This window comes from Chionomys nivalis, chromosome 20 (assembly GCF_950005125.1).
Source record: "Chionomys nivalis chromosome 20, mChiNiv1.1, whole genome shotgun sequence".
In the NCBI taxonomy this organism is placed as follows: domain Eukaryota; kingdom Metazoa; phylum Chordata; class Mammalia; order Rodentia; family Cricetidae; genus Chionomys; species Chionomys nivalis.
In genome coordinates this window covers 13,268,930-13,292,040 of record NC_080105.1, presented here as the reverse complement: position 1 = coordinate 13,292,040, position 23,111 = coordinate 13,268,930, and the positions used below count along the sequence as shown (strand labels likewise).

At 43.0% G+C, this 23,111-nt stretch overlaps 2 protein-coding genes across 5 annotated transcripts; both read left to right on the top strand.

Annotated features, from left to right (window-relative positions):
* Window positions 1-2,533: 2,533 nt before the first annotated feature.
* LOC130863165 (arylamine N-acetyltransferase 1) lies at window positions 2,534-11,513 on the top strand. 4 transcript variants are annotated; one of them, XM_057753063.1, is made up of 5 exons: window positions 2,534-2,588; window positions 2,691-2,729; window positions 6,306-6,537; window positions 7,172-7,249; window positions 9,962-11,513. In XM_057753063.1, the coding sequence occupies exon 5, from the start codon at window positions 9,968-9,970 to the stop codon at window positions 10,838-10,840; it is 873 nt and encodes a 290-aa protein (XP_057609046.1). In that variant the 5' UTR covers window positions 2,534-2,588; window positions 2,691-2,729; window positions 6,306-6,537; window positions 7,172-7,249; window positions 9,962-9,967; the 3' UTR covers window positions 10,841-11,513. The 4 variants fall into 4 exon arrangements, with proteins under 4 accessions (XP_057609046.1, XP_057609048.1, XP_057609047.1 ...); XM_057753065.1 differs by lacking the exon at window positions 6,306-6,537; XM_057753064.1 differs by lacking the exons at window positions 2,534-2,588; window positions 2,691-2,729 and adding an exon at window positions 3,760-3,814.
* Window positions 11,514-13,666: 2,153 nt separating this feature from the next.
* Window positions 13,667-22,312, top strand: LOC130862834 (arylamine N-acetyltransferase 2). Its single transcript, XM_057752654.1, has 2 exons — window positions 13,667-13,750; window positions 20,363-22,312. Exon 2 carries the CDS (start codon window positions 20,369-20,371, stop codon window positions 21,239-21,241), a length of 873 nt encoding a protein of 290 aa, XP_057608637.1. The 5' UTR covers window positions 13,667-13,750; window positions 20,363-20,368; the 3' UTR covers window positions 21,242-22,312.
* The last annotated feature ends 799 nt before the right edge of the window (window positions 22,313-23,111 follow it).

The following is a 23,111-nucleotide window of genomic DNA, read 5'->3' as shown; positions in this document are numbered from 1 at the left end:
TGCACTGCACCAGGGACATGCGTGTGTGTGTGTGTGTGTGTGTGTGTGTGTGTGTGTGTGTGTGTGTGCTACACCTAGCCAGCCAAAAGAGTTCCAGGTTATTCACCAGGGAATGATAAGAATGCCCAGGACATTTGATGCCAGGAACATTAACACAACACTTATCCACTGCTGGTGGAAACAGAAACTAGTCCCGCCACCACAGAAATGAGTATGGAGGGTCCTCAAAAGGCTAAAGAGAGTGCTGTCACATGACCAGGTTTGAGTGTATACATAAAGGACTCTATATCTTACCACAGAGATATTTGCACATATTATTTATTAATTCTGTATTCACAATAGCAAGGAAATAGAATTAGGCTGGATGTCCATCAACAGAGGCATGGACAATGAAATGTGGCATATATACACAATGGAATTATACAAAGAAAATAGAATTATGAATCATTTGCAGAGAAATAAGTACAAATAGAAAGTATTGTATTAAATGAGGTAATTCAATCTCAGAAAGATAAAATTCCAAGCTCTCTTTCATATGCAGATCCTAACTTTTAAGGACTATATGTATTTAATAAGGAAATGTAACAGTGGGTATAGATTATGAAATTATATAGGAGACTATGAGAAGGGGACAAGGTGTTGAGAAGGGAGGAAAGGAGGGGAAAGATCCTCTGTTATCTGAAGATGGAAAGGAAGCTACTGAGTGTGGGAGGCACAAGGAAGGAGAGGAAGAGGGGAAAGAAGAGTGAAGAGAAACAATAAAAACAAATTTTGTTTAAAAAATGCCCTAGTTAAACTAATTTTTAGTATGCTAATATAAATTATATATAAATATAGTGTAGGTATAGGCTGCATTTACACCTTATAGAAATATAATATGTATATTATATATTCAGGATACATAAATTTATATATTTAAAACATAGACCTTTCCATCTATGTTATATAAGAAGCATCAAGAATTGTAGATAATGCTTTTACTGTAATTTGAAAATACAAACGAAGCGGAGTGGCTCTGACGCCATACCCATAGATATATTTCTGACATTGCCTGCTGCCTTTGGGTAGAGATGTAAATGGGAGTGAGTTCGGGAAGAGAAGATGAAAACTGGAAAAATAAGACCATCAGAGCTGGTAGTGGGAATAAAATACACCAGCGTCTCCTGCCTCTCTAGGTCCTGGATCTGCTTTGCCGGGCCCCTCCTCATGCTCTGACCTTCCATCAGAATAGTCTGATCTCAGGCTCGCAGCCGGCAGGAACAATCTGAGGCATGCCATGCACTCTCAGAATAGGAAACCCAGGAGCCCGTAAACTACAGTTCCCAGAGAACCTTGGGGGCAGGGCAGTTGGACAGCCAATGAGCACTCCCTCTCTAGGCGTGGACAGCCGGCCACCACTTCCTGGTGACAGGCAGGGTGTACCCCTGAGCTGAGCTGCCCGGCTGCCTGACAACCTGCAGAGCACTTTGTTTTGTTTTGTTTTTTGGTTTTTCGAGACAGGGTTTCTCTGTGGTTTTGGAGCCTGTCCTGGAACTAGCCTGCAGAGCACTTTGAAAGTCTGGCAACACGGGTTTCATAGGAAGACCAGGAGGCCGAAGTCTACCCGGGCCTGAATGGCAAGTTCTAAAGTTGTTGTAATTATTCACAGTGCATGGGTGGTACTCATATGGGTCGCATATCAGATATTTGCATTACGACTCATAATAGAAGCAAAATTACAGTTATGAAGTAGCATCGAAAATAATTTTACGGTTGGGGGTCACCACAGCATGAGGAACTTAGAGAATTGCAGCATTATGAAGGGTGAGCATCACTTGTACGAGGGATACTTAGCTCAAATCGTCTGGGTGACAGCCATCGTCAGGATACATTCTACCAGTGAAAATTTGAGTAACTCTTTTAGATTGTCTAAAACTCTATTTCCTAACAGTAAAATGAGGGTGCTTGCTTAAAAGGTTGATTGTCAGGATTAAGTAGGTATCTTCACAGAGAACTGTTACAATTGCATTTCCCTCAGGGGAACCAGTCCTCTGTCCCCAATAGGGAAAGTCCCAAAGGGCGCAGTTAACGGTGCGGGGAGTGACTCAGTCTGCGGTAGCTGAGGAAGACTCTCCCACTGGCCCCAAATATCCAGCCTCGTTAGGTTGTGCATCTGTGTTGTCCAGCGGAGTTCTAGCATGCTGGAAAGAACAGGGGAAAGGGCCTCCAGGAGCCATCAAGGACAAACTATCAACTTCGTTTTCGGTCAGACTATGAAGCCAGCCCTGAGCACAGTCCAGAATTCTATAGCGGCAAGGAGCCTTCCACAGTACAGAGCCCCAAGAAGAAGGGGCCCATGTCCTCTGCTCTGAACTGCTTCTGCCTCATGGGTCAGGTGACTACCAGAACAAGCCTCCTGGGCCTCTTCTGAGCTGCTGTTTTCTTTCTCCAAGTTCCTCCCCACTCCACCCCCATCAGTCCAAAGAAGGACTCCACCCTGAATTCTGCCCGATCTCTGGTGCCTTCAGAGCTTGGGTTCCACTGCTTGATTGTTTAATGTTGGTGCCCATCCTGGAGGCAGGGAGGCCGTCAGTTCTGAGTGGCTTCGTGTGAGTTGGGCTGTATGCTTTCTAAGTATTTTGTGATTGCTCTGGGCAAGGAGTGAACTCGCCAGCTTCTTAACAGCTCCAACCCTCCCTGTTTCATTATAGGTAATCACTCTTCAGCCTGGGTTGCAGCTGTTTAATCAGGTAAGTTCTGTCCTGCGACTTTGGAGAAGCCACCGGAGTGCATGCTTCCAGTCGGAAGCCTTGGAGTCTCTAAACCATCTTCTTTAGTTAATCGAGTGTATTTCCTTTGCATTTTTTGTCTTTTCTAGAACTGCATGGGATCCAGTGTCTCTGGCTTGTTTTCTCGGTTGCTATCTGCTCAAATGAGCTATTTAATTTGAATTTAATTACATTGATCTTTCGATAGTTCCAGTGTGACAGTACTGGACCAGATTTTTCTAGTTCTGGTCTTTTGTAGTCTTCAGGTATCATTTTTGATTTTGTTTGTTTGTTTTGATGTGGGTTTCACAGGTACCAGACTGGCTTTGTACTCCATGGCTCTGAACTTGAATTTCTCATCCTCTTACGTCTACTTCATGAGTGGTGGCATCACAGGCATAGACTACACCTCGTTTCTGCCATGCTGGGGATGCAGCCAAGGGCTTTGTGCTTTCTAGGCAAGCACTCAACCAGCTGTGCTCTACTGCTAGCCCATCATTTTTATTTTATTTTCTGCAGATGGGTGTTTTTTCCGCATGCATATTTGTGCACCATGTACATGACTGGTACCTGCTACGGCCAGAAGAGGGTATCAGATACCCTAGGACTGGAATTGGGGGTGATTATGCATGGCTAAGTGGGTGCTGGGAACTGAACCTGGATCCTCTGGAGTAGCAGTCAGTGGACTTTACCATTTAGCCATCTCTCCTGCCCCAATATTTTACTTCTCTGTTCCCTAAAAGACAACGAGGCTCGCCAGCAGGCACAGTGAGCATCCCTTCGCAGCAGGCCTTTGCTGTGCTCCCTGAGATGGAGAGGAAGGACTTCATTGGGATTGTTTATAGTTACTACTCTTCTCACTTCTGTAAGGTTTGAGATCTTTGCACACCTGTCCCCACCCCTTCACGAAGTCCTCACCGTGCAGTGTGTGAGGACAGTAGCTTCCCTCACTACCTTGGAGATGGAGTTTGCATTTCTTCCCCTCCAAACATGCCTGTGGAACATTCTGGTGCCGGACGGAGAACTCCCTTCTTATGAAGTGCTTTCTCTCTTTGCTGCCTGCTCAGGTGGGTCTCTTTCCTTCTGCATTTCACGAATGCAATGACAACGTATTGCAGCATCACACTTTTCCAGAGTTGTGTCCTTCTTGTTTATCAGGGCACAGCTTCTTCCATTTTCTTTTCCATTTTCAACATGCTTGTGTTTCTCCTCACATCCTCTTTCTGCCCCACTTTCCCTTTCTCCTCCTCCGTGGTTTTCTCTTTTCTGATTCTCTTCTGCTCTGGTACGGAGTTGTCTTTTATCAGCCTTCAGTGTGACTATAAAGTATCTCTTAGACATGAGATGCTATGGTCTTAAAGATGCATGTGCTAAATCTGTGGTCTGAAGCCTGCTGTGCCCCTGGGAGATGGTGGAGCCTTGAGGGCAACTTAACAGTCAGTTTACAAGTGTGGGGCACACCCTTGAGCAAGATCCTGAAACCTCCACCTTCCTCTTTCTCTGACTTCCTTCCCTAATGTTTGTTCCACCAAACGCTGCTTTTGATGAAGTGTTGTCTCATGTCGGGCCCAAACACAGTGGGCATAAGGGACCGTCGGCTCAAAACTAGGATATAAATTAAAACATCCTTTAGTTTTAATTGCTTACCTCAGATAGTGTGTTGAGGAGATGAAACTAAGAGCAAATGAATTTGAGGGTTGAGGATTCGCTGCTGCTACTGTATCAGTGTGTTTCAGAGGCCTTGGGATTTGCCTCATGAGTTTCAGGGAGTTTGGAGATGCCTTCTAGACAATGCCAAGAGATTGCCACGCAGATCTTAACATGTGACCATTGTAGTCTTAGAAGAGCCAAATACAAATGGAAATGCGGGCAGTGATGTGCTCCCAGGGCTTCAGATAGGAAGGAAGGATCTACTGGGGATTAGACTACCCATCCAGGTCACACCATGTCAGATGATCCCCCGAGGCTGTGTGTTAGGGTGAGTTTGGAGCTGACTGGATTACTCACTAGATGGAGGAGATTGCAAGGCAACACAGACTTCAGGAAGTGACATAGATGTCACGGGTGATTGCAGCCAGACAGTGGGCCTGATCTCAGTGAGAAACAGAACTGCAAGGTATGGAAAACTTGTAATTTGGCCATGACAGGCGCATATATGAAGTTGTATGAATAAGAGGTACAGTTCTGGGGTTCTTATAAAAATCCACTGGGACAATATAAAAGATACCTTAGGGACATCCCTGGAAAGAGCTAGACCACTATCTTTAATCTCAAAGTTGTAAGGATGAAAAATTGCCTCTAATATTTTCTAGGGCAGAAAATCTTTCGATAAGAAAGGATGTCTCGGGAAGTCTTTCTGTCTTTGTGTTTCTCTGGAACCTTCTTAGATTACCTCATGATTTTTTTAAACTACTAACAATGAAAGCTCAGTCTCTCCATGGGTCTAATGGGCACCAGTGGCAGACCTGAGTGTCTTGAGGTGATTCTGCTCTTTCAAATAAAAATGTAAGAGTGTGGGCTAGCAAGACCGCTGAGTGGGTGGCGTGGGGTGCGCCATCAGGCCTAATGATCTGAGTTCCATACCCAGAAACTCCATGGTAAAAGGAAAGAACCAGTTCTCTCAGGTTGTCCTCTGATTTCCAGAGAACACTAACTCCAGGTCATTGTTTATCAACATATAACTCGTTTAAGATTTCACAGTGGCTCCCAGCTAAGAAGCTTGGAGTCTCGGGGGAGAATTCTGACTTGGACTTCTGTGTGATACTGGACAGTTAAGCTTTAGAGGTCTTGGGTATGGAGAAGATAAATTTTGCATTTTAAGAGGAGCTGAGGGAAGAACACTGGTGTGAATAAGGACTATAGGTGCATTGCTATAGGTTTTATGGCAGCTCCTGCTCTGATTTGAAGGTCACAGACCTTTCAAGCCATGGAGGGTGCTCTCTTGATGAGGATTATCAGAGGTTGCTCCTTTCCTGTCTCTCTCTTTGCTTCCCAGAGTGAACAGATTAAGCAACTTTGTACACCGCACGATCTTGCCATGTTGCCTTTTGCCACCACAGATTCGAAGCAATAGGGCCATGGGTGAGTCCAAACTGCTAAAGAAAGTTACCTCACCCTCTTGTTTAAATATGGGTTCGTTTGGCATGCGTTCATTGTGCATGCAGAGACCAGAGATTGACCTCAGGTGTCTTCTTCAGCCACCGTCGACCTCTGTTTTAGAGATAGGGTCTCTCACTAGACCTGGAGTTCGCTGATTGGTTAGGGTGACTGGCCAATGAACACCAGGAATCCATCTATCCCCAGGCTCTACCCCATCCCACCCCATAACTGGGGTTACAGATCCATCCTCAGTGCTCTGGATTTGCACTCGGGTCCGTGCTTATGTTTATGTGGCCGGCACCTTACAGACTACACCGTCTCTTAGCCCCAAACACGGTATTTTGTTGGGTTATGTTTAACTTTTGGTTATTAAGATTCTGTACGGTCAAATACCTATAAAGAAGTTCTTTCTATTGTTCTGTTTCTTCTTCTAAATGGTTCCAATGCTTGTCTTTCTAGGTCTGGAACTTTCTTTGCGTGTCTGTCTTGTCTTCCTCCCCAATAGCAAGGTGTCTTTTCCTCTGTTTGTCATTACGGTCATGTACCTGTCTCTCTGCTCTATGTATACTTCTCAAGTCTGCTGCGACTGTTGTGAAGTCTGACAGTTGCTAGGCTTGGACTCTTCAGTCTTGCCAGAGGATGGGAAAAACAATGAAGTGGACAAGAGACTTTTTTTGTGAAGATTCTCTGTGTAAGTGGTTACTTTTATATTCTCCACCTCTATGAATAGATTGCTTTGTTTTCCTGCTCCAGTATTTCCAAATATAATCATCTCCTGCAGGAAGGTCAGACGCTATGGCTGCTTACTGGTGTTGGTGTATCCTTGCTGTCCCATGGCAACTGGGTATCTCGTTGGCTGGTAGATGACTCATGACTTCTCGACCTCACAACTTAGAGCCTATCATGGTGCTACCAGCTCCCATAATAATCCTTTGGATGAATGTCCTTGTGTATATCATATGTCCTTTTCACTATTTTGCCCACTCCCTCTGTTCAAAATATTTAGGGATTTTTTTTTTCAGAACTTGTGATCTATATTAAACTACCATTTTGTTTTTAATGAGAACTCTGTTGGGGCTAGAGAAATGACTCAGCAATTAATAACAGTATTCTTACAGAGACCCTGGGTTCAGTTCCCAGCACCCACATCAGGTGGCTCACAACCAGGGGATTTGATGCCCTCTTTTTGTCTCTATATCTGCCTGTGGGCATGTGGTGCACATAAACTCAAGAAGGCACACACAGACACATAGAGGTAAAAAGATGGTGTTTTAAAAAGAAAAACCATTATATATATTTGAAGCTCTTTTTAATCATTTCTACAGTTTTCACAAGAAGAAGAAACATCCCACGACGCCTGAGCTAAACCTGACCATCAGCCCACATTAAGCTTACCAGGACAGGTATGAAGAGCCTGATAACTCTCCGCAGGTTTCCCTTACTGTGTTCCTTCCACCCGCGTTTAGTCTTCTCATGTTAATGATGAAGTGGAAAGGAAGGAGTCGGCTGCTTCACAGAGATGCTGCAAGTCATCGTGTGGATTCAGCCGTGTTTCCCTTAGGAGTTTCTTGGCAACTAGTTTATAAGTGTTTTCAGCATTTCCTTCTAAATCTCAGCTTCAATAATAGGTAATTAAAATCTGTTTAGGCACAGGCTACCCAAAGTATGGATTGGTTACAAGATGTCACTAGTATCAAGGTCCCTAGCAAATTTCATTCTGATGGAGCTTCAATCAATACAGTTTGGCATTTTATCTTACAGGAGACTTTTGTTAATGTCATAGAAAACGTATGGGGAAAGAGGGGAGTGGGAAAGAAGGGGTAGACAGGGATAGGGATGATGAAAGCCTTAAATATAAAGATCTCACTTATAAAGAAATATAATTTCCTAGGAGAAAGCATGCTGGCTAACTATGCTTTCCCATTTGGTTCAATCTTCCTCTCTCTTCCTAGCATACTTAGTGCAGATTCTGGGATGGGAGCCAGGGAGAGTTTAGGATGTTCTGACAAACACCACTTGTCCTTTCTAGGCCTGAATAATAGATTTTAGAGGTTGTCCAAATGCCAAAGAAGGATTATGGTAAAACTAGGGAGAGAAGGTGTGAACCTGAGAGTGTGGGAAGGGTAGCTGCATGACAAAGAGAAATGCTGTGACCACACGACAGATAAAGGCTTCGGTGATCACCACTGATCGAGGGCCAGGCCCTGTGTACCGTGTCCTTCCCGAGGGTACTACATTGCAAATAATTTCACTCAGGACCTCTGTTCTTCATTCCTATTCAGAGTCTCATCAAAGTAAGGCTCTTTGGATGGCAGGTTACCAACCCTTTCTGAACAGACTGATGGAAGTGGGTTAGTGGGGAGTCCACGTCACCTGTCAACTAATAGCATTAGCACCCACTTCTTCATTTCCCATCCACAGTCTTTGTTGCTGTTGCTTTTGTCTCATCATTTCGGTAGATTTTGCCCTGCTACAGAACATAAGTCTCTCACTAACATCTCACGGATGCATTTGATGCGCATCTCGTGAGTCAGACACTGGTACCTGAGTGTCATTGTTTTGAATTAGCACTATCGACTGCATTTGATCATTGATCGTGGTTTAGAAAACCGATTTTGAGCGCATCAAATATTGTCACAGTGTAACACTCCTCTAAGCCTTCTGTGACTTATACTCTGATCTCATTTTCAGCAGAGCTCACCGGGTCCCCACTAGCCGTAAAGTCATTGATAAGAGCAAGAGCTCATCTCAGTCCACTCTTCTCACACATCTTCCACAGTCAACCTGGCTTTCTAGAACATTCACTGAAGACTCTCTATTCCTTCTGCTAGGAACCACCCTCTGCGCATATACCCACAGTCTCTCTGTGTGGCATCCTTCACGTGTGACTGAGGCTTGCTTTGTCCCCATTATTTCAGAGCAAAGCTTCCCCTGTACCTCTTTCTTATTTTAGTTATTCTGTGGATAGTTACCACATTGTTTTATAAAAGTAAATTTACTCAGCTGGGTGGTGGTGGTGCATGCCTTTAATCCCAGCATTCAGGATACAGAGGCAGACAGATCTCTGTGAGTTCGAGGCCAGGCTGGTCTACAAGAGCTAGTTCCAGGACAGACTCCAAAGCTACAGAGAAACCCTGTCTCAAAAAAACCAAAACCAAAAAAAATTTACTCAGTTCACTTTATGTATATTATTTTAATGCCCACTAAAATGCAAAGTTTTAGACGGCAAGGAAACACTAGATCAATAGTGGGCAGCTCGAGGGTATTCAGTAAACCACTTGTTGAATGAAGGAGTGAGTCGGTCCATCAGTGCAAATCTTTGAGTAGGTAGCTTTGTGTAAAACATTCAGTTAAATGGAGTGGTGGAGTGGATCACTCAGCATGGCCACTGTGTTTTGCTGGTACACAATTCTCCATGTTCATGAATGTCCTAATTAGGATTTTTATTGCTGTGAAGAGACACCATGACCATAGCAACTCTTACAAAGAAAACATTTCATTGAGATGGTATCTTACAGTTCCAGAGGTTCAGTCCATTGTCACCATGATAGGGAGCATGGCAGCATGCAGGCAGATGTTTTGCTGGCTACATCTTGACCAGAAGGCAGCAGGAAGTCAACTGACTGTCACACAGAAGGAAGCTTGAGAAACAGATCTCAAAGCCTGCCCCCCACCGTGACATACTTCCACCAACAAGGCCACACTTCTTGATATTGCCACTCCATGTGGGGGTAATTTTCTTTCAAACCACCACAGTGAATAACTGTTTAGAAGTTTATTTTACAGGATGCCAGTGGCAATGTCTACCATACCACCAAGGAGACCACATCTAAACTGTTAGACTTTTGACTGCTCATTTAATCTGACTTTCTAACTTCAAAATCTTGAAAACAGAATAAATAGCAAAGCTCTCCTTCAAGGGTCACTGGGAGTATTTAATGACCTGCTGATAAAGGCCAGTAATGCAGTAGAAACAATATGATTATTGATGAGACATGTACAGGCATTGTTCATACATGCATATTAATAGTACATTCTAGCTATGGTTAGCTGACCCCAGGACATCCACAAGGAACTGCTGTAATGTTTGTTTGGTTTCATGTTGTTTGCCTTAGGGGACCATGGACATTGCAGCATATTTTGAAAGGATTGGTTATAAGAACTCAGCGAATAAACTGGACTTGGACACACTAACTGAAGTTCTTCAGCACCAGATGCGAACAGTTCCTTTTGAGAATCTTAACATGCATTGTGGAGAAGCCATGAATTTGGACTTAGAGACCACATTTGCCCACATAGTGAGGAAGAAGCGGGGCGGGTGGTGTCTCCAGGTTAACCATCTCCTGTACTGGGCTCTGACCGAAATGGGCTTTGAAACCACAATGTTGGGAGGGTACGTTTACATAGTTCCAGTCAATAAATACAGCAGAGAAATGATTCACCTCCTAGTCCAGGTGACCATCGGTGACAGAAACTACATTGTTGATGCGGCCTTTGGAGGCTCCTGCCAGATGTGGGAGCCTCTGGAATTAGTATCAGGGAAGGATCAGCCTCAGGTGCCTTCCATCTTCCGTTTGACAGAAGAGAATGGAACCTGGTACTTGGACCAAATCAGAAGAGAGCAGTGTGTTCCCAACCAAGAATTTGTTAACTCCGACCTCCTTGAGAAGAGCGAATATCGGAAAATCTACTCTTTCACCCTGAAACCGCGCACTATAGAGGACTTTGAATATGTAAATACCTACCTCCAGACGTCATCAACATCCGCATTTGTACACACTTCATTTTGTTCTTTGCAGACCCCAGAAGGTGTTTGTTGTTTAATAGGCTCTACCTTTGCAAGTAGAAAATTCAGCTATAAGGACAATGTAGATCTGGTGGAGTTTAAGAATGTAAGTGAGGAAGAACTAGAAGACGTACTGAAAGCTGCATTTGGTGTTTCTTTGGAGAGAAAGCTTGTACCCAAAAATGGTAACCTGTCTTTTACTATTTAGGGTGAGGAGTAAAATTGGTTTTCATTACTATTTCATGTTCTTTAACATTTGAAACATATGCAGATGTATCCAAAACAGTCCTTATAGGATCATCACTGAACTTGATATTGATCAACTAATGATTTGTATCTTTTTTTTCCTTACATTTTATGAAAAGAAATCCTAGCAGTCCTGTTATTTTAACCATGAAAAATATAATCAGTTATAATTAAATAAAATTTTAATGAATATAATCACAATCCTTTTCAAGATTAATCATACAAAAAATTCTTAATGAAGATGTGGTTATCTTGGGGGCCATATTCACTTGCAAGAGAAAACCTTCAAATATTATGTTATTGTTGAACTCACATAAAACTTATACTAGTAGTTCAGTATGAATAAACACAACTGTTAAGTTCAGTGAGAAAAAATCTGATGACCAAGGTATCCAAGAAGCCACCTTCACAACTTAGGATCAGAATAAAGCAAGCAAGAATGAGTCATCAATTCAGTTCCAGGCAACTTCCTCAAGCCAGTGCATGGGGCTCTATGAGTAACTGCCAAGATAATGGTATGGCGTGGAATTTCTTCCAAGGTTAATTTTGTGACATACGTCTGTTTGTATTTGATACTTTTTTTAAAGCTATGGGAACACTGATATTTGGAATTAGGTGATTTATAAAATATATGTTACTGGGAACACATTGTTTATGAAGTATATTGATTGCTAACTCTATTAAAGTAGTGTTGGCTAATATCATCTGAGTCAAAGGTTTCTTGGAAATACTGGGATATGATAAGGGATATGCCATCTGTAAGGCATGTATTCCTTTCATCCTTGTCTAATATCTCTACTCCCTTCTCCACTTTAGCTCAAGAGAAGCAAGCAAACATGGCTCTTAGTGGACCTCAGAGTTCAGTCCCTGAGCACATTCCTGGGTAGAACTGTGGATCTGATTCAAAAAATAAAACTAAGTTTGAGGCATATATATTCTGTCCCCGACAAAAAGAAGACAAATGTAGGGCAAGGATTAGTCTACAGGCCCACTATACTGGAAGCCGAGAATTTGCTTTACAGCATTACCACACAAAATTATTTTGCTCTGGGATTTGGCAATTATTTCTAAGTCTTTCCCTCTTGCTTTTCTTCACTCCTGTTAAAATTCTGTTCGTATTGTGAGCTGCCTATGGCGTTCTTGATGAGAACAGACGCCAGAGGCGTACACGTCTGGCTTGTGCCCCCAAATCTGAACCTTTAACTTCTCTGTACTATGCTTTCTGGCTGGTTTCTCTAAGAGTGTCGTGTTGGAATCCAGCCTCTATTCAGGCCACCGTGCTTGCAGCAACCTTCACTCCATAGCGACGGGTACTGATTGACAGGCTCCTTTATGTGAGCCCTTAGCTAACAGGCGGTCCCAGCGCCAGTTAACATCAAGAGAAGCATTGGCTTTGGCACTGTAGATGTTATACATCCTGCTTGGGAATCAGAGATCCTGGCTGCAGGCTCTTGCTGAGAACTTCCTCCATCCTCTACCACATAGATTCTTGTTCTCTTCAGAGACCCGGCTATGCTGCCTGACTCTGGAGCTGAGGCCTGAAGTCTCCTTGGAGCCATACTGCTGCCCCTTGGTCTATACACCCATGATGCTAATAACTCTTCCAATAAACCCATTACTCCCCAGTAATCCAGTCGAGGGTGTTCTTGAATACCCCTCTCCATTCAGATTCCAATGTCAGGGCTCTGGCTAACACAGGAGAGTCCATTATCCTTCAGTCTTCAACTGGTCATGATCATATTAAGGTTAACAGAAAAGCATGGGCCAGGATATTTCCAAATGTACAGGTTACATTGCCACAAGGATGGATTTGTTTTGTTTTGTTTTATTTTGTTTTGTTTTGTCTTTGGGGACTGGTCTTACATAGCCCAAGCTGGCCTTGAACTTGCCATGTAACTCAGGATGGCCTTGAGTTTTTGATTGTTCTACCTTCTCTTTCCAAGTGCTAGGACTAGGCAGCGGCCACAGCATAGCAATTTTTCTGTTTTTGTTTTGGTTGGTTGCTTGTAGCAATATAATAGTTGGGAACTGCTAGTACAGGAATAAAAATAAACAAGCTGTTTGCTAACAAATGGTTGTCATCAACAAAGGAAGCAAAATCCCTCAGAAGCACACTGAGAGGCATTGCATGCCTCAGAGTGACCCGACTGAGCAGATGGAAAGTGGGGATACGGGTTCTGTAACTCACCCCTCCTCCTCAAGCCCCTCCCCCAGAGACTTAAATTTAAGAATCCATTCTGTTTACCCAGAATATATGAATAGTATGAGCCAAAGGGATAACACAGAGGATTGATTCTGGAGGGTCTTTAAAATACAACGGACAGGGGAAACAGCTAAGAAGCAGCAAGCATTATCTGCCACTATCATTATAAATCAAAGACCGCTGAAGTACAACCATACGGCACGCGCCCTGTGTACAGCACAGGTACGGACACACGTCATATACAATCCACAGTGCCTTTGCGAGAGAAGCAGAAGGACCTGAAGGTGAGAGGTAAAAGAAAGAAAAAGGGAAACATCAATAGAAGGGGATTCCTTTACTGGGAGCGTGAATGAGACGGGGCCATGGCTTCCTCCTCTATGTCCTGGCTGCTTTGCCTGCGCCCTTCTCAAGCTTTGACCTCCCACAGGCGCCGACAGAGCGTGAACTCTGTGAAATACCAAGACCCTTCACAAGATAGCTCAGCCCTTTTCAAACTTGAGAGTTTGCCAGGGGGACGTGAGGCCCTACAACTACATTTCCCAGAGATCCTTGGCCTGGCTTTCGCCAGGCTTAGGGGGACGGATCAACTTGGACAGCCAATGAAAGCACTTCCTCTGCAGACCTCTCAGCCGGCTTCCAGGTGTTCCTGGCCGCGGTCCTAGTAGCTGGGTAAGTGGGTTCTCCCAGATAAACTTGGAGATCGGGGTTCCCTCTTCTTCTAAGAGATAGACCAGGAGAAAACAGCATAACTCAGCCGTGAGTTTCCAATCCTGAGGTTGTTGAGGAAGTTTGGGTGGCACAGACTTGGAACCCGTGCTATAAATACTTTGTCGCACACAGGTGATTCTAACAACGTTTTGTTCAAGTGGGTGACAGCCACAGCAGGTTCTATTAGAGAGACTTCAAGAGCCGTTTGGTACTATTTCCTTATTAGTCACGAGCACACGAGTAGTGCTACTCAAAGGGTTTGTGAGAGATAAAGAGGTGTGTCGACCGCTTAGGAGCTCTTTAATTGAATCCCCGTGGATAATTTTAACGATGCTGACCACTGCACGTCTAGGGGGTTTACGGAGGAATTTTTGTCATGCTTGAAGAAGGGCTCGTCTGGAGGGTCTTTTAGGAGCTGTCAATAACGTCAGAAATTAACTACTTCCTGTGAACCCAGACTGAGTTGTTACCTCTGAACAAGACTGTAAGATTACACAGCAGCAAGGCGCCAGAGACTGCAAACGTCCAGGAGCTGGCAGCCCATTGGCCTCTAGCTGTGAACTCTGTTCTATACTGTGGGCAAAATGTCAACAACAGTGCTTGGCTCTTTTCTGATAAGGGCTCTTCCCTCTCTCTAGCCCCTCCTTTGACTGCCTCAGGCAACTGATTCCACCCTGTTTTTCAAACAGAGAGAAAAAAGGAAAAAAATATGCCAACTTTTTTTTAAAGTTGCCTACCACAGACTAACTATGTGGTTATGCCATGTTCACCTGTGGCCCTAGTTTCTCTTTCTCTTTGGTTTTGTTTTCCTGGAGGCTCTCCTACCTTTGCCTAGCTGCTGGTGGCCTGTACTGGAAGCCACGGGTGCCAGGTAGGTTTTCTATAACCTGGGGGCAGGTAGCTGGTGCTCTTTGCATATGTCCAGGTCAACAAGTGTAGTCTCTTCCATCCATTTAATCAAAGATTTTTTTTTTTTTTTTTTTTTTTTTTGCTTTTGGTTGTCAATAGAGTTGTATGTTGTATGTTGTGGACTTCATAGCAGAAATGAAAGAGAAAAAGGGTTTGGAGGGGGTGGCCTACACATTCAAAATTGCAAGCAATTCATTAGTTTTCATCATAGCTCTTCACTGAGTATTGCTGGTAATCCATGTAGTGAATATAGCGCCCCTCAATGGTATCTCCTGCTTCCAGCACGACAGTATGCCACTCACATGTCCTTCTGGATTAATCTCTAGCTTTTCTTTGTTGGCCTCTTGCTCACAAGTCCATCGTGGGAAGAATAAGGAGTTCTCTTACTAAAACAGTTGAAAATCACTCCTTTACTAGAAAGATGCAGAGCTAAAGCAACAAGAGTTCTGTACACCAACCTGTTCTCTGGCAGGGGGTGGAGGGCAGGGTGTCTAAAAAGGACAACTTGTGAGTGGTGTGCTGTGCTGTGTCATTTAGGGACAAATGACAGCAGCTGGTATAACTATCGCATATGGATCATTTGACTAAATAAATATCCCTGTGATCTGCAGTCCTGTGGCATGCAGACTGTATAGAAGTCCCTTACCTTGTTCCATGGAACAAACTTGAAGATAGGGCAAAGTTACATGTATGAGGAAACTGCTGGGGACAGGCAGCTCTGCCTATGTTTATAACTCTTAGTTTGTTCACACAAGAGCAAGGAAGCTGTGCAGAGTCCCCGTGCCAATGTGTCCTTGGCCCACAGCTGGGAGGACATTTATTTGGGTTTGCCATTTATACTCTTTAGCAAAAAAAAAAAAAAAAAAAAAAAAGCAAAGGAACCCCCAGAAGCCATTCAGGAGTCCCCTAATAAGGTACAGGGTTCAGGGCTTTATGTAAATATAAGCATACAAGCCATGCCACAGATGTGCAGGAAGTGGTAAAAAGAATCTACAGATCTAAGTGAATTACTGACAATCCTTCCTCACAACCTCACCTTGATTTTAAATCTTCTCCAAGCTCCTGTGCCCTCTTTGGGGGCACAAACATGCCATGGTCTTTATTCTTTAGTGCACATGGTAGACAGAAGTATGTGTAAGGGCTTCGTGTGATTCATGCTGTGTTCAAATATTATCATTATTTTTACCCATCTATCTGTCTTTCAGCAACTGCCTTTTCCTATGGAGCCATCTCACCAGCCATATTTTCTTACATGTATTTTTCTCATTTTAGGTAAGAAGTGCAATCCAACTCTGCTTGGGCTTTGCCCTTCCCTGTTGCATACTTTTTTGCCTTGTATGTCAATACATTATCTAGGTTAGGGATTCATTCTTTAAGGTTTGGATACCAACTGTCCCCATAAATAGCTCAGATATTGAAGGCTGAATTCCAACTGCTGGTGCTATTTGGCAGTGATTTAATTGTGAGGATGCTCACCTCGTCAATGGACCAAGCTCACAGCTGAGTGGGCTCTTAGGAAGCAGGACCTCACTGGAGCAAGTGCATCACTGGAGGTATTGCCATAAGGGTCTATCTTGTCACCCTTTCCTTCCTCTTTGCCTCTGCTTTTCGACGATCATGAGGTGAGCATGTTTGCCTTACCATATACTTCAGTCTCAATACAAACCCATGGTAATGAAGCCAGTTCTGCACAGACTGGTGCATCTAAAACTGCCATCCAAAATAGAGCTTTCTTCCATAGGTTGTTTGCTTGTTGTTTAATAACGGCAACAGAAAAGAGCTAACCATCCACTACAGAGCCTCGGTATGACCTTTAGACTGGGTGGCTCCAGTGTTTGTGGTTCATGGGATAAACAGTAAAGAAGGCCAGAGACTAGCCTATCAGAAGCTGCCAGCCAATCGCTAGGTCTTTCTACCTTAGCTCATCAAACAGTCTTTGTTCTTTGCTTGTTTATCATGATTGCTAACCATCCATTACAGAGCCTGTGTGTCACCTTTGACTGGATGACTCCAGTGTTTGTGGTTCATAGAATAAACAATAAACAAAGCCAGAGACTTTGCCATCAGAAGCTTCCAAGCCATCTCTGAGAGCTTTCTACCTTGACTCCTCAAACACGGCCTTTGTTCTTGACAGGGAGAGTATTAGAAAAGATTTCACTGGTCACAGCCCACGGGAACACTGAACTGGTTGAGGTCTGTGCTGTCTAACATATGAATTGTCAACTCCCATTAGCTATTGCAAAATCAGATATTCCAGGTTGACTTTGTAATGGTTCATCGGGTCTTCCTAGTTCTGGTCAATTCTTCGTTGAGCTTAATGATTGGCTTACATCTATTTCTCTATCAGACAAAGTGGCTTGATCCAGAACCACAATGTGTTCCCTACTCTTCCCTGTATGAAAGGAGCCGATGATTATAGCATCCCAGCTTGCTGCCCTCTCTATTTCTTGCCTTTCCTTTTCACTTACCCCTCCACTGGCTGGGAAGGAGGAAGCACTTTACCAGGATAGCTCACAGTTGTTTCTCCGATTGTCTCTGAGTGCCTGGAGACTTTCTCATTCAGTGGATGCGAAGAGAATACCAAGCACGACTTGCGTGCCCCTTCATTATTTTGTAGACATGGTTCTATTATTTTACCTTTGCGTGCTTCTGTGGAACATTCTGTTGCCAAGCTGATATCTTCCTGATGAGGAACTATTTATTTCTCTGACAGATGCTTGAATAGCTCTTCATAATTTTAGATTTCAAACGTTTAAATAGATATAGTCACATGTCATGTACATAGAATTCAATTTTTCCTGGAATGTTATCTCACTTCTCTTTCTGATGTGATTCCTGCAGTATTTTCATATGCACACATCTTACATCATATATTTTTTTATTCTAATTTTACACTTTCCATTTCAGAAACTTTGGTGCTCTTTGCATCTATGAGCATTTAACTTTATTGTTCCATTAGCCTTGACCATCAAGCTATCTTTCTACATACTTGGTGTGTTATTATGTTCTATCTATAGAGTGCTTTTTATCATAATTAATGTAATATCTTGCTTTATGTCTTTAATAAGTCTAAGTTTGAAGTGTTTCTTTGCATAAACCACATTGTTCAGTCACTGTATGTCTGTCGCCTCTATGAAGAACTTCTAGTCCTTTTTCCCATTTCTTTCTGACATGCTCGTCATATCTCTTCTCCTAGTGCCAGCCTCTTGGTATATTTCCATTTGCTGTTTCACTTTATTTAATCATGCATGTGGAACTTTGCATGTGGAACTCTTAATTTCTTCCTTGAATCCAGTTTGACTGGTGAAGTGTCTATCCAGAATCGGGTTTGGACTTCATAACAGAAGAGGCGAGAGAATCAAATGTGACAGGAGATTGCTTGGTGACATGTTTTCCACAAGGAAGTTGTCCCTCTGTAGCACGAATTCTAATTGGTCTTAATAATAAAAACCTGGAGTCAGATATTAGGGGGTTCAAGTGTAGGGATATAGTCCCACCCATTGGGGGCGTGTTCGCCTCGGGCTAATGTTTACTGATAAATCTGCCGGGTGTGATCCCAGCAGCCCCTTTTCTCTGCTTTTCCTGTTCTCCGCGGGAACCTGTGGTCCTGTAAGTCTATTTCCCTATTAAAGCTGTATATATTTTTATAATCTGTCTGCATTCGTTTACGTCGTCACATTCAAGCTGAAAGATCAGAGAAGCAGAGCAGCCAGCCACTAGAGCTCTTACCTCTACAAAATCCTCAGACTAAAAAGAGACAGGGCTCCCTTCTCCTCCGCCTTATATTCCTCTCTATGCCCAGCCATATCACTTCCTGTCTGTCTGTACAGACCTCCAGACCTCTATGGTTAACTAGTGTCTAGCTCCACATTCTGATCTTCAGACAACTTTGTTAGTATACAGACAGGATATCACCACATCCCTCTCCTTCTCCGATGGCAACCACATTAAGACGGCCACTGTCTTCTCCTGCCCTTAGTCTCCTGCTGTAGCTGTCACGTCAAGGAAGGCCACTGTACAAACTAATCAGGGACATCAAACAGGCTTCATCTCTTTGATGTTCCTATGCCAACTAATGATGGTTCTGAACCTTGTACTTAGGAGAACATCCAGGTACTTCTGGAAGTCCCAGGCTGAGAACCTATCATGGTACTCCCATCTATCAACATCACACTTTCTACAGGCTTCCCTGTGTAGCTCAGAGGTTCACTTCAATGCAGTTTATATTCTATGTTTGTAACGTCATTTATGCTACAAACAACTACCTCTTTCTTTAAAGAAAAGTAATACCAGTTTAGCATTTTACAATAACTTGGGGATTGTATACCATGATGTATGGGGCTGAAAATTTGTGGGAGCTGGTTTTCTCTATCCATCTTCCAAGTTATGAGGATCAAATTCAGGTTTTCAAGCTTGGAGTCAAGTGCTCTCCTCTCTCTAAGCCGTCCTCCCAGCCCATATTATAGTTCATTTTTAAACTTTCCTTTCTAGAGTTTGTACCAGGAAGAAGAAACATTCTGATACTGTTTGAATTAAAGCCAACAGCCTACTTTGAACTGATACATATAAAAAAGCATTTTCTAAGAAATCTCAAAGGATCTAAGTGTGTTCTCCAGCCTTATCTAAGTCCTATCTACATTGATGATCAGGCTGAAGCAAGTGTCTGTCCTTCCACAGGGACTCTGCTAGCCTGCGTGCAAAACTAATCACAATTTTCACAGATCTCCTTCCCTACCAACTCCTCTCCAGGAACTCATAAGATTTTACCTTGTGCACAGCTTCATCAGTATACAGCTGAAATATATTTAGTCACAATATACCCAGGTAAGATTTGTTTACAACATATAGCTAGTGTTGAGCTCCTAGCGAAAGCTGACTTAATGATAATGAACCTACAGTTACTAAATCTGAATTCCAACTCAAAACTTAGTCTTCAAACCAAACACAAAATCTGGCTGTTGCTTATTCCACTGTTTCTGTTACCTCACTGTGATGCCTGTAATGGTTTCCAAGTGTTTGCTCCAGTCCCATCCTCTGTGCATTATCACCTCACCCTTCTTCCCCAGGCCTGGGGAAGCAACAGTCAGCTGCCTTGTCATGCATTAGCCACCACCCAGTCTGCTCGCTTCCCCCATAGACTCCATACAAATCCGAGCAAGGAGGCAAACAGGTGCTGGGGACATCTAACTAAATTCTGTTTGTTCTTTCTGGGTGTTAGATGTTTAATGCTTACGTAAGTGGTACCATGACAACTGTGTACCTTGGTGCACAGTTCTGATTCTATAGGCAACTGTGCAGAAGCCTATTTTAATGGATTCTGAGTGGAATCTTTTTGTTACTTTCCCTCGTCTGGCTCTTTTTACCTGGCGCCTGTACTGAGCATAGACAGGAAAGGCTACAGAGCGCCCTACATCTAAGCAGTTTATTGTCTGCCTCAACATTTAGCCTGTATTTCAAGTCAATGAGAAAATATTCATCCTGGCACACAGAGAGTATTCTACACTTGTCTAGGTGTTATGAACATTGATTGTGTGTCAGTTCATTCAATAGGACAAAATAAACAGTTGTAAGCATTGTCTGTATTTATAAACTGAAAATGAGTTTTGACTGTACTTATTCCACTTTAGTAGTAATATTTGTTTTGGATTGTTTTCCTTGCCTTAGGGAACCATGGACATTGAAGCGTACTTTGAACGAATTGGTTATCAGAACTCCAGGAACAAACTGGACTTGCAGACATTAACTGAAATCCTTCAGCACCAGATACGAGCTGTTCCCTTTGAGAACTTGAACATCCATTGCGGGGAACCCATGGAGCTGAGCTTAGAAGCCATCTTTGATCAAATTGTGAGGAAGAAGAGGGGTGGGTGGTGTCTCCAGGTCAATCATCTCCTGTACTGGGCTCTGACTAAAATGGGCTTTGAAACCACGATGTTGGGAGGCTACGTCTTTAACGCTCCAGCTAATAAATACAGCACTGGTATGATTCACCTTCTGGTCCAGGTGACCATCAGTGATAGGATCTACATTGTTGATGCTGGATTTGGACGTTCTTACCAGATGTGGGAACCTCTAGAATTAGCATCCGGGAAGGATCAGCCTCAGGTGCCTGCCATCTTCCGTTTGACAGAAGAGAATGGAACCTGGTACTTGGACCAAATCAGAAGAGAGCAGTATATTCCAAACCAAGAATTTCTTAACTCCGACCTCCTTGAGAAGAACGAATATCGGAAAATCTACTCTTTCACCCTGGAGCCGCGCACTATTGAGGACTTCGAGTCCATGAATATCTACCTTCAGACGTCGCCAGCATCTGTGTTTACAAGCAAGTCCTTTTGTTCCTTGCAGACCCCAGAGGGGGTTCACTGTTTGGTGGGCTCCACCCTCACCTATAGGAGATTCAGTTATAAGGACAATATAGATCTTGTAGAATTTAAGAGTCTGAAGGAGGAAGAGATAGACGATGTACTGAAAACTATATTTGGCATTTCTTTAGAGAAAAAACTTGTGCCCAAGCATGGTGATAGATTTTTTACCATTTAGAATAAGCAGCAGTAAAAATTTGTGGTGTCACTCTGTGTACTTGAACATTTAATGATAAATTTCAAACAGACATGCAGTACATGTAATCACCTGAGTCTTTCTGCATCCATCCCCCAGCTTCTCAGTTATCGGTAACTAACAATCTGTTGTATCCTCTCTACTTCTGTGTTTTAACTAGCAACAATTGTGCCTTAGATAAACCTCATTGCCTGCCACTGTGCAAGGCTCTACTCCTGTATCCTAATGGAAGAAAACCCTAGACATGTCATCCATAAAACATCAGCACTTCTGGTTGCATGACTTTTGAATGAAACAGAGCTAGAAATCAGCCATTCAAAGAGCACTTTACTGTTGACATGAACATACTGGTGACCATGCTGATGTGTGCTAGAGAGTTCTTGACATTGCTTATTGCTAATTCACATGGAATTTGTGCTAATAGCTCAATAAAAAGAGTAGTGAGAAAAGCATTGCTGTTAAATTCGAACAGCATGTATCCAATATCTAATTTTTATGAGATGTTACCTTATAATTTAGGATTTGGATGCAGCAAAGAAGAATGGGTGCTAATGTTGGTTCCAAATATATTTAAGACTATATAGTCTATCAATATATGACTTCCACCAACACCTAGAGAGATATGATTAGGACCCAAGAGAACCAGTCACACAGCTAAAAATTTCTTTCTGTGTTGTATTTGTATCCAGTCCTTTTTATATGATTTTTCTTACTATGGGAACAAATAACGATATTTAGAAATTTCAGCTTCTGGATTTTTGAAATGTATGACTAAAATAATTAATATAAACGATGTAATATATATCTAAAACATTTGCAAAGAGGTCTATTAAAACACGTTGACTAATGTGGTGTAAATGGAGGGCTTCGTCTGGAGGAGCAGGGATACAATGGACATGGTGTCTTCTCCAGAGGAGTCTTCTCTTTATTTTCCTCCTCAATCATGCTGATACTCTTTACTGCTGATTTGACTAGATTTGTGATCACATAGAGGAATTTTAGGCTCTCCTGTGAATATTTTTAGAAACATTTAACTGAAGAGGAAAGACCCAGCTGGTGAAGGATTGTGGATGGCTCCATGCCCTTATTTAGGTCCCTGACTGGATAAAATGGGAAAGAATTCTCAGAAAGGGAGCTGAGCAATGTTTATTCAATTGTTCTCTGACTATGGCACATTGTGCCCAGCTACTTTGTGTTCTCACCTCTACAGCTATCGCTGAGCCTCAAACTATCAGCTCAAGTTTATATCGGTGGTATTCATTTTATCTGTGACAAGTCAGCCACAGATTTAGGCACATGGGGGGAGAGTTCTATGCCTACAGTAAAGACTAAATTATTAATAATTATCTGTTAGATGGATGTCTGATGCCTGTGTAATATCTTCATTTTGAAAGTAGAGAAACCTTTTTGTTTTTTCTGGTTTTTCGAGACAGGGTTTCTCTGTAGCTTTGAAGCCTGTCCTGGAACTACCTCTTGTAGACCAGGCTGACTTCGAACTCACAGAGATCCACCTGCTTCTGCCTCCCGATTGCTGGGATTAAAGGCGTGTGCCTCCGCTGCCCGGCAGGAGAACTTTTTAACACAATGCTTTTTTTGATTCTTTGGGAATTTCACATCATGCACCCCAATCCTGATCTCCTAGTCCTTCCATATTGCCCCTCATCCCTGCAGCATGTCACCTCAAAAGAATCCCCTCCCCAAATTAATTCAAAACAAAACAGCAACAAAAAGCCCGCCTCACTCCTCTGTCTCCAATACCTCTTCAATCATCCTAGCGGCATCTGGAGCTGTGGTGTGTCAAGCAGTGTATCCTCTTGTCCAATCAGCCCCACCCACAAAATACCCATTGCAA

Bases quoted from the DNA above. Each gene is read 5' to 3' on its own strand.
- LOC130863165 (XM_057753065.1), top strand. From the start codon at position 9,968: ATGGACATTGCAGCATATTTTGAAAGGATTGGTTATAAGAACTCAGCG.
- LOC130862834 (XM_057752654.1), top strand. From the start codon at position 20,369: ATGGACATTGAAGCGTACTTTGAACGAATTGGTTATCAGAACTCCAGG.